This window comes from Athene noctua, chromosome 8 (genome assembly GCF_965140245.1).
Source record: "Athene noctua chromosome 8, bAthNoc1.hap1.1, whole genome shotgun sequence".
In the NCBI taxonomy this organism is placed as follows: Eukaryota; Metazoa; Chordata; class Aves; order Strigiformes; family Strigidae; genus Athene; species Athene noctua.
The window spans coordinates 23,871,868-23,885,135 of NC_134044.1; the positions used below are offsets into that span (position 1 = coordinate 23,871,868).

Sequence of the window (13,268 nt, forward strand, 5' to 3'; positions counted from 1 at the left end):
ACTAGGGCCTGAATAATAGGCCCTGAAACAAAGTTGATCTCTAGATGAACCTCACATCCAAGCGTTAGCCATTATTAGTATCTTCTAATTAGTAAAATCTGTATTACCGTTATTACTAATTACACATTACTAATTAGTATCTGACCATTAATGAAATATGTATGTTCACTAGTGAAAGATGTAGCTTAGGCAATATGTAATCAGTAAGAGGATGAAATGTTGTGAGAATGTGTATCTGACTTCCCTTGTTTAGCCTTGTTCAAAGCTGAGAACCCAAGCGTTTGGCCTTGTGAGAAACTCCCTTGGTTCTCCCACCAGAGCCCTGGTCAGGCTTTGGGTGGAATTCAACAGGAGGATGAAACCAGATATTTTTGCTCAAAGAAAAGTGCAAGTCATTCTGACTGGCTAATTTTTGGTATATAAGGCTGGACCCTCTTGCTGCAACTTTGGATAACTCACCTATGGACAGACACATGGCGTAGGATTTCCCACTTGCCGGGACAGGCTCTGCAAATCCTCGCTGCAACCGGGACTGCCCAGCAGCTGCTGAACTGGATGTTGGTAACGTATGCAAGTGGTGAGGGATCTTTCTTAATCACTGTTCTCCTCATCACGTAGTAACGATTAGGTGCATTGCCTTGCTTATTCTTATTTTCTACAATTAACTGTATATAGTAATAATTATGTGTACTATTCTGTATTTTTCTTATTGCTTATTTTCTGTATTACTTGGTTATATCCTTTAATTATTAACAGTAAAATAAGCTTACTCTTTCCACTCCTACTTCAACTGGCACCCTCAATCAGCAAAACAGAAGATTAAGCCATCACCTAGCTGCAAGGAACATGAAGCCATGCCCAGTTCTCCCAAGGACATCCAGAACATGTTAAGCACTGAAGCTATGCTTACTAAAGCTGTACTGGAGGTTCTACATCAAGGCTACTTTGTAAATCAGGCAACACCAAAACAGGTCCACTTATCCACTTCCCACTGACCTTAAGAAGCTAACACAGAGGTTTTATTACCTATACCAGCACCAAAAAGGTTTCCTGACAAAAACAATAGTTAGGTTTTGAATCTTTAGCACTCCCATGAACTGTCTTGCATTTATTTATGTTATTTTTGATAATTCATTAATTCACAGTAACTCAAAAATAGATTGAGGAGGAACAACAACACAGTTGCAAAGAACATACTACCTTATTCCTATTTTTAAGAGTTTAATTTAAGGTTAAACATGTCTTATTCCCTAATTCAGACTTATTGGGAATCTATATGACAATGAAAGAAAGGACAGAGAGGAAACAGGGCACAGATGAAGTGCACTGTAAATCACACAGAGATGTGATAAATGAAATAAGAGATCTAGCTGTCAGTGAGTTGTTCCATTTCAGGCGCTCTGAGGAAACGTCCACTTGTGATCTCTAATCAAGATAGACAAGGAAAGAAGGATCAGCCATACTTCATTCACTCTGTTTCCACAGTGCAAGAAAGGACACAGTCTTCTGTGGGGCAGCTGATACACAGCAGTTACACATCCACACATCCTTAGGTAGGAGCAGGACGGCTGAACAAACCAATGAGTATTTGACTGAAATTCTTGATGGAGGGTCTTGATATTGGCTTAGTGAACGAGGAAGATAATCTACCTACTTAATCTTCTCATCTTCAGACAACAGTTAGCACCAGCCAGTGCAGAAGCAAGCATGGGTGGACAGAATTGTAACTTTTAAAAGGTTAGTTCAGAAATAGTGATTAACTATGGAGAGAGCGCAAATCACTCCAATAAGATAATGATGTTCTATATACTCCCTCGGGGGAGAAAACAACCTATTACAGCCCTTAATTTTGACTCAGCCTTTACCAAAGTTCACCTGACACATCACCATAGGGTGTAATTCAATACAGTAGAAAGAAGCAGCACAGTGAATGTTCAGAAACACTTCCGTTATGTCATCAATTTAGCAATATTAAAACAAGACCATTTTCCTACCTGCTTGTATTCAGATTCTCTTCCAACTAGTACCTGCAGAACATAACCAACAGGATCTCCCTTCATGGGTGGGACCATTTCCCAGGTAATTTCACAGGCATTTGCTCCCAGCTGTGTCACTCGAGGGGCTACAATAAAGAACGAAATGCAATAATGTTTAATATAAAGACTGCATTGAAATCTTACTCATTTTACATGCACTGTAATATATACTAGAACATTTTAAAAAGAGAACTTCAGGAGATCACAGGGGTTAGTAGCATATAACCTGTACTGTGTGTATATATATATATATATATATAACCAAAAAATCAAATTGCCATCACTACTGGATGAAAGAAATAAACCTTTTAAGTCTTATTTATTTGAGGACAGTCTTGCCTGATTAAGCAGTTCAGGCATCTTGTGGTATTAAACACCACCACTATCCACAGAAAACTGGGTGAAATTTTGAGCTGATTATCAAGCTCTTCGCAAGTTTACTGTAGGACCCAGATCACTTGTGCAGAAGGACAGTAAACTGTTAGAGCATCTCTCATCTGTCAGCTGTGGGAGCTGCTAGGAGGGGGGAGTGGATGTGATAGAAAACTTTGAAAATTCAATTGTAGTACTGTGCACTGATCTTTTCAAAGCAGAAGCCAATTCACGAATTACACTAATTAATAAAAGCAGCAATTTTGTGAAGCTCTGAGCAAACACCTGTGCCAGTGGAGACGCCTGCGTATTCATCCCATGCTACGTGTCATTGAAAGTGAGGAATAATATCAAACATTTCATTCAGGAAAAAAATAGAAGGAATATGAAAAGGGAAGCTAAATAATCTTCTGTATTAGAGATGAAGTCCAGCTCAGAAAGCAAAATTACAAGCATAATTTTAAAGACTTGGACTCATATCTAATTCTGAGCCTGACATTCAGATGATCAGACCTGCTACTTCTAGCCAGGCTTAGACTAGTGCTTTCACCAGAACTCTAGAGAAACTCTAGAGAACATCCTTGGGAGAGGATGTCTCACCACCCGAAAGCCAGAAGATGCTGTACGATGCCTGATGGCAAGCTTGCAGGTGAGCTGAGCAGAGTGCTAACAGCGGCATCGTGTTTATATGTACAACTAAGCATCTGCTACTGGAAGGCATCAAAACAACTGCAAGAGCATCCAGGGTCCACCAACCTCTTGAGCAGGAAAAGCAAGCAACCACATGACCAAAAAAATGAAACTGGGAGAAACAACAGCGCTGAACACTTTACCAAGTGGTTAACATGTGCACGTGCAAGGACATGAGCTTGTTAAAGGCAATTCCCAGCCCTACAAAAACAGACAACAGGAGAGCCTATCAAAGAAACAAATGCTCCTGCTGCTGCATACATTACATGAATTTTAGACTAATTTGTTACCACACAAGAGGAACACGTGAATCATACGCAGATCCAAATGTAATCAATATCCATTTGCTTCTCTCTGCACATCTGCCAGTGTTGAGAGACTGATAATAGATGCCTTCATCTCAGCTGACAACATTCTCAATTATTTTTCCTCCTCCTTCCATCCCTCACCTCAATACAATTAGATCTTTGTCTGACACTTATAATACTATTTAAGGGTTGGCATCACTAAGTGAGTAACTAGGATAACTTTATAGGAGAATAAACACGTGCTTATGATACATGAAAAACTGTACTAAGTTTATCACATACATTCCTTTGTATTGCTCCAAACATGGAAGGGAATCAACATCATCATTTTGCCTCAGTAGATCTCTTTTACCTACAGCATTACCTTCCCATGGCAGCATTCACTAATGCAGTTTTTGTTGTGCCCTTTTCTCTGTTCCAGCCAGTATTTTGTCATGTACCTGTGGTCCCAGCCCACACACGACCTGGTACTTGCACCGTATCTTTACTGCTTGATATTCAGTTGAGGGTATGAGTCATATTTAACAGGAACTAAATAGGCAGGCAGGGAGTTCAAAACAAAAACCTTGGCAAGATCTGAATTTCAGAAAACAGAGTTCTATCTGGCAAAATGATGTGACTACAGTGCATGCCAGCACCCCTGTGCTAGTTTTACCCACTTAGTGCAGCTAAGAGAAGCAACAGCAACATGGACTCAGCATCCACGAGCGACAAGCAGCTGTGCCCAGGTGCTCCGACAATGTGCAGACACTAACAGTGTGAAGCACACCCTGCCTGCTACCAGCCCCCATGCCAGCCTGGTTCTGCCAGCACGAGCTGCCTTCAGCTTTGCTGGGTGGCAGATCTTACAACTGCCTGATAAAGTGAACCAGGATAATTCACCACTGGGTAAGTGTATTTACCCTCAAACTTTAGACTAAATACAGAAAGGTATCTTCTTCCAGAAGCAGCACTGAAGCAAATGCCAAAACCCCAGGGATATCCAGGTAGAAATGACGGTGGGATTCTGGCATACACTGATTTCAGCGTAGTGAAGACAGTCTCCCAATGTTCTCTCTGTGCTCCAGAGTGTTGTTCTTCCCGGTGGTGATTCAGAGCAGCTAACCCAGGGACTAGGGAAATTACACCCCAATAGTGTTCTCCCCTCTCTAAATCTTTGATTACAAATGGTGTGAAAATCACCAAAGCCAGATTTTAAACATAGTAGAGCAAATGAAACCTCTCTGACAAACTACCAATTGCTGCTTCTTGCAGTAAATGGTACTGACTTGACAAAGGAGTTCTAAGCACACATGAAAAAAAAGTGCATCTGATTTCAGCTCAGTTTATCTGACAGCCGACACAGCGAATCCGCTGCCTTTCTAATCATTCTCCTTGGAAGAAAGGAGCAAAATTACTTAGGCCAAAATTTGCACATAGTAAAAGACGTTTCATTATAAAAGTTCATTTAATTAGGCCTTTTGTTCTTCTAGTGGAACTCATGCTAAGTGAGTTCTAAATCTAGTGCTTTATGTATGTGGAATATTGTAATTAATTTTATACAACAAAGGAGAAACAAACTGACCTTCTATGCTGAACATCACCTACACAACTAAAACATTAAAAACTTTAATGCTTAAGTTGGTATGTACACACATACACTACAGCTGTTACATCCCTTACAGAATTGCTGCAGTAATCCAGAGCAATCCCCTAGTGAACATTACTGTTAGCAGCAGCATTTTAACAGTTTATGTGTAACAACAGTGGTTGGTATAACATTTATATTGTTAACATGATTTTTGGGGGGTGATAATTTAGTTTCCCACCATAATGTAACTTCACAATTCTCAGAAATACACAAGCAGCACAAACTGATTTTTCACATGGGCTTATGTTAACCCTTACAAACTCACTGCTTACTTACCAATTACTAAAGTAATTACATGTTACTTACATGTAAAAAAAATCTATTACATACCTTTGATTGCAGGTGGGACTGACTTAGTTGTGCAGAAGGTAGATACTTCTGAGAAAGGTCCCTCCCCAGCATCATTGACTGCCTGTATTCTGAACGAGTAACAAGTGGATTCTGTCAGCCTTTGTATCTTGTATGTATGACTTGGTCCCCTGTAAATCGGAATAAACCTGGAAACAATAAAAATGGGAACATGTAGTTACACTGGAGTAGCACTGACACTATTCCATGTATCAGCACAAGGCATCCACACTGTGAAAACTGGCAGAATGTGCTCTGCAGAGCTGTTAAAGGCAAGTATAAAAATGGCATGTTATTAACACACTAACAGTGATTAGTAAGTTAGGGAAAAAAGTTCATTGCCCTTTTTGCAACTAACACTCATCTTGCAAAGTGATTACGTGAATTATCTGGAAAAACATCTGTCAATGTGTTTCCTGCTAGCCAGTAATCAAAATGGATTCAACCTGCGTTCTGCTACAATACATCGTGTGCGCTGCTGGTTTAAAAGCATGTTTAAAGCAAGATTAATACTTTCAATTTTCATTTCTTGATTTGGATGTTACTCACACGTTAAGACCACATCTTATACTAATCTGTGCCATCTTAAGCCAGAGTAACTCTAAATCAGAACACGCAGATTGCATAATATACGTGTAATTTATTACACACTTCTCAGTCGTGAAGAACTCATAGACTGAAGACAGCTGAACAGCAGAGACAAAAACAGGCTCAGAGAGAACACGTGGTGGTCTGAGTGAAAAGGCACAGGGAAAGCATGATTATAGCGAGGGGGATATGAAGGATGGGAAAGGATGGCAGCTTCAGAGTTCCAGGAACACCTTAGCTGACAGCTCTGCTTGAGAGCAGGCTAAGAAGGAAAAGTCATGCCACAAAGGAAGTGCCTTCCACGATACTTCCATTGACAAGACCAAACATCAGCACATGTAAACTTGTCCAACAATGTAATGCAGAGCAAAATCAGTGCCACTTAATCTTAAAAAAAACCAAACAAACCAACAACCCTAAAACAAAACCAAAGTACAGGCTAGAGAGAATCTGACTTCTATTTTCAATTGGTCTGCTCAGATAAATGCTATTTAGTAATATTCACATGTTAGCCAACAATTTCTAACTGAGTCCTGACCCCCTTGGGTGCTGAGCAAAATAGGGATGAGGGTAAATAAAGAGGAAGCTCACTGCATCTGGCATCAGTCCTCTGAGCCTCTGCTGGGGAACAAGGTCTTACTTGCCATACTCCCGAATCTGGAGAACACTTACTCAAATACCTTAATCATTTCAGCAGATTTTAAATCACCAGGAAGCCAATAAGAGATGTGGTTTTGACCTCTCTATCTAGGTACTAGCTTTATCGTTTGGCTTTGCATGAGATACACAGTATAATCAATTTGAGCATTTCAAAGAAACCAGGTCTGTCATTAGCTCTCAGGGACAGAAATCAATTCATATTACATCATTACTGAAATCCAGTGAAGTACAGAGAGATCAAGAATCATCTGTAATAAAAAGAAATGTTCAGGTAATTTAAATTGCTGAAAATGTACTCTGAGGACTAATGTGACTTACTACACCCACCGAGTTTTAGCGAGCCCCACACCTTGATTGGAAATCAAAGATCTATGCCCACAAGTTTTTAAGAGGAGATTTTAGAGCCCATTTTCAAAGATTTTTTTTTTTTTTTTTTCCTAGCCTTATGCTTACACAGATTTCAGGACTGCCTGCTGTCCCACATTTCTAAGGCTCATCATGTAAGCAGCTATGGCATGTTTCAAAAGACTGCCACAGGCCTGTTCTCACGGAATAAAATTTCTTGGGATTCACTGTATGATGAACAAAGCACACATATTTAGAACAGCATTAAGACTGAAGAGACAAGACTACTGTGCCTCTCTCCACTTCTTGCAGCTCAATCAGGCACCTGGCTCAGAAACCACTGCAGTACTCACAGAAGTGCAGAGACTTGTCTCTGACCCTGATCCAAGGGCGAAAGAAAGCAAAAAAGATGCAATGCAGTATTTTAGACTAATGGCCTCTTTGCAATCATCCGTGGAGCTAGGTAAGCAAGGGAGGGTAACACCTTACCAGCTAACAGATAAGCACATCCATACCCCAGTTGGGGCTTACGGTACACCTGCTAGACATACTTACATAGTGAATACCAATGAGTTAGTCTTCAAATTACACTTTCACCTTTTGAATATGACTGAGGTTTCATAAAACTGAAAAAGTGATCTGGCAAAACACTTGAGCTCCTCCTGTCATTTGGGAATGGGACTAATACTGCCATCCGGTTTCCATCTCCACCCCTTTTTACTTCTCTATCTCAAAAAACATCTGTAATGAAAGTGAAAACCACTGAGGAAAAGCTTGCGTGCATGCTCAATACACAAGCCTGTAATGGAAGCACACTTAAACCTCTGAGATTTAGCCAGCTTTGAAGAAAGAGGACTTCCAATTTGGGAAGAAGAAAGGCTGATTACTAAGGCAATCAAATTCAATTGCTGTTAGGCTTTACTATGACAATAATGCTTTGTAATTGTGTTTGAAGATGCAGATCATGATCTAAGAAAAATAATGCAGATAAAACATTTAAACTTCAAATACTAGTAATTTTTTTATAATAATGTAGTATTTTCCTCATGTCTAAAGTAGATACTTTATACTCCTCCAGAATTCTTTTTGTTATTTTAAAAAATACTATAGTTCTTTGATGTAGATGGCTATAGACTTGGAACAATAGATTCTACAATGTTTTTTCAGTCTCCTGGGCTTTCCGCTGAAGGACGGCAATGAACTTAAAAGTTGAATCAATCAGTGTGAGCGCACATTGCTGCTGTGATGTCTGCATACATTAAAAATTGTCTAAAGAAAGATAATTTTTTCATGTTATTGCAAGTTTATTCTTTAAATCTGGAGTTAGATTTAAATATAAATCTAATTTTAAAAGCACATTTAAATGTGAACTCTATATACCTTTGCCTTCTTGGCAAGCCTGACATTGTTCGCTGTGCTTTATCCAGGCCCCGTTCCATACATTTTCTTAGAAACAAACCAGCTTTGAGCTTGTTTGCAAAGACTTGATCCCTTACAAATTTAAAAGTTGACTTAAATCTGTGTGTGGAAAATCTCCCATGTTCTCTATCACCCTCTCACCTTCATCCAGCCTCTACTCAGGTCTCCACCATACGGACAGTGAGTTTTCCTTCTCAGATGCTGTGGGATGCCATAAGCATGGTTATTAACAAAGCACAGCCAACAAAAACTGGCTGTGCTTGGTTAACAACTTTCTGGCTTTTCAGGGCGATAGCTGACATACTGGGGAGTGAATTTTTTTTCTACATCCCACTTCACTTATCTAACAGAGCTTCATGTCATTCAGAAATTGAATGTGGGAAGCCACAAGTCTCAAGTCTCCACAAGGCAGCAACACAACTTGCACATCAGTGCAACTGGGAGCTGAGGAACTGGCGGAGGAGGCAGGTGTGTGGCTCAGCAGAGCCTCCCCTGTGCGTGGCTAGGCTGGAGCTGAGGGATGGGCACATGGTTGAACGTGACTGAAATACTGCAGCTTGACAAACTCCACTGCTTGTGCCTTCAATCAAAATGGACATGCTTTTAGCTGCAATGTTGAAAAGTTTAAACTTGGGTGAAATTGCACCCAAATATTAATATGCTGACGTTTGCAGTGAAGGTCCCTTAGGAGGTGGGGGAGCTAAGCCTGCTCCAACCTCCCCGAGCTGGCTGTTCCCATCCCCATGCTGCTCCTTCAATACAAATATTTATAGCACTAGAAGATGAACTGGATTTGAGAACTGATAAAGATCTCTCTAGGTAGGATAGTCTTACACTGATCAGTTCCCTACCTGGTACAACGCTATGTAAAAACAACTCTATTAGTAAAACTGTGGGGATAGAATGGGGACACAAGTGCTTTAAACAAGTCCAAAGTATTCCTGTTCCTATGTAGGAACACACTTATAGAAATACAAGTGTTTACACTTTGATTTCTTATTTCTTCATGACTCTTCCCTTCCAAGACAGACAAAACCAAGACACAAAACATACTCAAGCGTGTCTCAGCCAAGATGTGTTCATTCTGTAACCTCTACCTTTCACATAAGTCTTGAAGTGTGCTAAATAAGCACCAAGAAATTTCAATTTTCAGGTTTTCCCAGCTGAATTTAAAATACAGTAGGCTACATACCTCGAACTGTTATTCTGCCTTTGAAAACAAGACCACCTCTGTGTGTTAACGGCATTCTCAATACAGTTGCGTTATTATTTTTTTAAAGTTTGCACCACCCACAAGTAAATCTGTATTATTCAAATTTAATATGTTGCAGTGTCGCCTCTCCTCTCCACTAAATTAACAGCAGAAACTGAAAAGAAAGCAACTTTCTCCAGGGATGGTGACACTCCCCAGAGGCTACTTCCCCCTCATCTCACTTGAGCAATCCCAGTTCTCCCCTTCCCATTCTCATGTTGGTCACGGATTATCCATTTACCTATACACAATGGAGGAGAGAACACAATGTCCTAGAATGACTGGGAGACACCACTGCTGTTAGTTTTTCATCAATACCTTTTTATTCTCCGTGAAGATCTTCTTGGAAATGTTTTACATGTTGCAGTTATTTTGTTTCCTCCACTTTAGTCACTTCCAGTCGAGCAGAGGAATATGAACGTACTCGCTCTACCTCTGCTCATTAGTTCTCAGCACATTTTAATCGGCAGGTTCCCTTTCAAAGTCTTGGGTTTTGTTTATATTTTAGTAACCCATTTGTCCTCAGAATAATTTTACTTGAAAGAAAGTCTGCTGTACAGCACTAAGACAGCAATCTTGAGCCAAGATACAAAGGCTGAAATAGCCATCTGAATGATTCTGTTACTGCCTCCCTGAAAAACATGGTCATCCGCCACAGTTTTGGCTGGGGAGAAATCATTAATACAGCACTGGTCTGACCTGGCAACATGATGCTTCATTTCAGCATACACTGGTAACTGCATAATTAGAATCCAAAGTACATGAATTTCACAAACCAACAGCTCTTTTAACAACATCCCTGTTAGGTGCACAGTTATAGCCCCTATGCAACAAGCCCATTATCTGCACAATTATAGCCCCCACCTACTTCCTTAAACTATTCCTTTACTTTGCTTAAAGAACATTATCAAACACTCACTGATTTACATGATTTTCTTTCCGCACCAACAGCTCCTATACTACAAGGTGGCCCAAGGAAAGCAAAACTTCAAAACAAAACCATCTAATTCAGAGATACAGGAGTAAAGTTGACGCACTTTGTTCCCCATTTCTGCTGTATTTTAAAATGTTCAGCTCAAAGAGAGAAGCTTGATATCTGCAGTAACCTGCATCCCCACATACATCAGTGTTCCTATAACCAGTGCAAGGCTGACCCAATCTTTTCAGCTTAGGGGCACCTTTCCAAGCCACTCTTTAGCATCTCCTTTGGTAGGTAGGCGCTGAGGGAAGGCAAACACCTGGGCAGGGGTTCCCAAAAGAGTTTTGTGCTCCCCCAACCCAGACTTCCAGTCCTAACATGAGGTGTGGACCAAACAAATGGGATAAATTGACCCCTCTGATCTGAAGGTGCTTTTGAGAAAATACATTTTTGAAAGTTTATAATGTATGCTTGTTCACAGTATGTTTAGAAACCAACCTCCACAATGCACTGCCAAGATAATTTTTGTTTATAGGCACAATAAAAGTAGTAACAGGACCCAATGAAGGATGCAACTTTTCCTTACTTATACTTAAAAAAAGCAAAAGTAAGTGGAGAGTGGGAAAAGGCAGGAAGAGAAGTAGTAACAGTCATGTGGGAAGAGTTTTGTTTTCTTCGCTTAATTACCTAGCACATCTGCAGGCTAGACAAAGAGTACTTGCAGTGAAAAATCAATTTTTAGCTTGATTCTCCTGGATCATCTTTCATCCGCTGCTGAACTTGAGCATGTAATCCATATATACCACAGATACTCACTTGTCAGATGTCTGGAATTACTGAAAATGAAGATGCCTTAACCTACAGAAGCTCCCCCATTGCAGGAAAAATTACTTTTTTGGAAGGAGCTTCTGGGCACACTCAGGAGGAATGGAAGACAGCTCAGCAAAGTGCCTGACAGATGATTTCTGTGTGCAGCCACATCAGATGCCAGGGAACAGATAGGAAGGACAATACTGAGCACAACCTAATGTGAATTAACAGCACGTGAATGAAAGATCTGGGAGAAATTCAGGAGAACCATCCAATGGCCTGTTGAATCTATACAACTAGGAAGAACTAGGTTATTAGGCAGCTATACACACCACAACTTGCAATGGCAATGTGTGAATAATTAACAGTAGATATAAATAAGTGTGGGCTTAACAAAGCTAAAACCAAAAGAGAACAAAACACAGTTCAGCAGTAGCAAATGAACGCTCTTATAGCTATATGCATTTTTATCTTCCTTGTGCAGCATTACAACAACCCATTTTTCTAGTATGGCAGCAACTAACAGTGTCTATGAATCTTAAAATGAAACTCATACAACACGTCGTGTTCACAACTATTTACTGACGTGACAGTCTGTTTTGGGAATGCTTGCTAAGGAAGCCAAGCATAGTCTCTAGTTCACCAACTTCAGCAAAACGAAGCTGGAACCTAAAGATGTGCTTTTGGAAAACTGGCCACCATAACCCTGTTGCTCTACGCTGAACCCCATTACCACTTTAGATATTAAACAGCCATTAAGGCATTATTTTTCCTATGCGGTTGTTACAGATGTGCAGAAAACAGATTTCATTACAGTGACAATCTTTGGTCTAGACACTGCTTTTATTTATGATCTGCTGCCTGGAATATTCCGTTACACCCATGAAGTCTGAAGTACCTGCAGATGTACATGGATCAAAAGGCAAGAGAAAAATTGGTCCACTGTGTTTCTATGTAGTTAACTACTACATTTCTTACCAAACCAGGTATCCTTTGAAAATAACTTATGGAATAGCATCTAATTCTGCGTCTCACTGGATTCCTAACAGCTGAAACATCTCATCTCAAACATTTAACATACTTTTCTCACACTTCAGTTTGCCTCAAAAGATGATGCACAGTTAACGTATATCTACCAAAAATGTTTTACTTCTGTTTCTAGGAACAGAGACGAAATGCATTAACAAGTTAAGCTTCCTACACTTGGAACAGATCTTCCTCCTCTTTTTCATTTGCACAGCACTTACTGCAAAGCCCCAAGTATCTGATTAGAATGCTCTTAATATAAATATCGTTACTGTCAATAGCAATACTCATTTACACAATGCGACAATATGAAGTGAAGACACTCTTCTCTCAATGTTAGCTTTTTATATTTAGCCAGGCTTGCAGAGTGAACTGTAGGATGACATATGTCTTGGTGCTCATTCTTTATTTCCTTTCATCATTGTTTTTACCCAATATGAAAATTATATTTCCTGCAGGTTTTTGCAAGGATATGTTAATGTATCTAATTTTATATTTTAATAGAATTTCACAAGCCAGTAGGCCTGATACATATCAGTAATTGCTGCCAAAATGGGTGTAAATTGTCTTGATCAAATCATGAGTGTAAACAATTTTTTAATTAGACTGTTTGCAACTTGCAGTAACCAGATAATGATTATGGTACTCATCAGGCGAAGGCAGCACGTTTACCAATTTCTCTCTCTGTGTTTTTATATTACCTTCCTTTTTAATGCAGAGCAAACATATATGTCAAGGCTCATACATATTACCACTCCCTAACACATGGACACTGTATTTGGCACTAACCATTGTGCAAAGACTGGTGCTTAGACCAAACCATCTGATAGGATATTCCACTTCTACAGCCAGGGAAAACACACTG

The 13,268-nt window shown here is 39.8% G+C and overlaps 1 protein-coding gene across 1 annotated transcript in view; it reads right to left on the reverse strand.

The window, feature by feature from the left end:
• The window catches only part of FNDC3B (fibronectin type III domain containing 3B), a 208,998-nt gene that overhangs the window by 11,080 nt on the left and 184,650 nt on the right, over window positions 1-13,268 (reverse strand). Inside the window, exons 24-25 of the mRNA XM_074912198.1 lie at window positions 5,367-5,533; window positions 1,995-2,122 (exon numbers count right to left, since the gene is read on the reverse strand). Of these exons, the coding sequence (XP_074768299.1) occupies window positions 1,995-2,122; window positions 5,367-5,533 (295 nt within the window). The remainder of the gene's footprint in view (window positions 1-1,994; window positions 2,123-5,366; window positions 5,534-13,268) is intronic.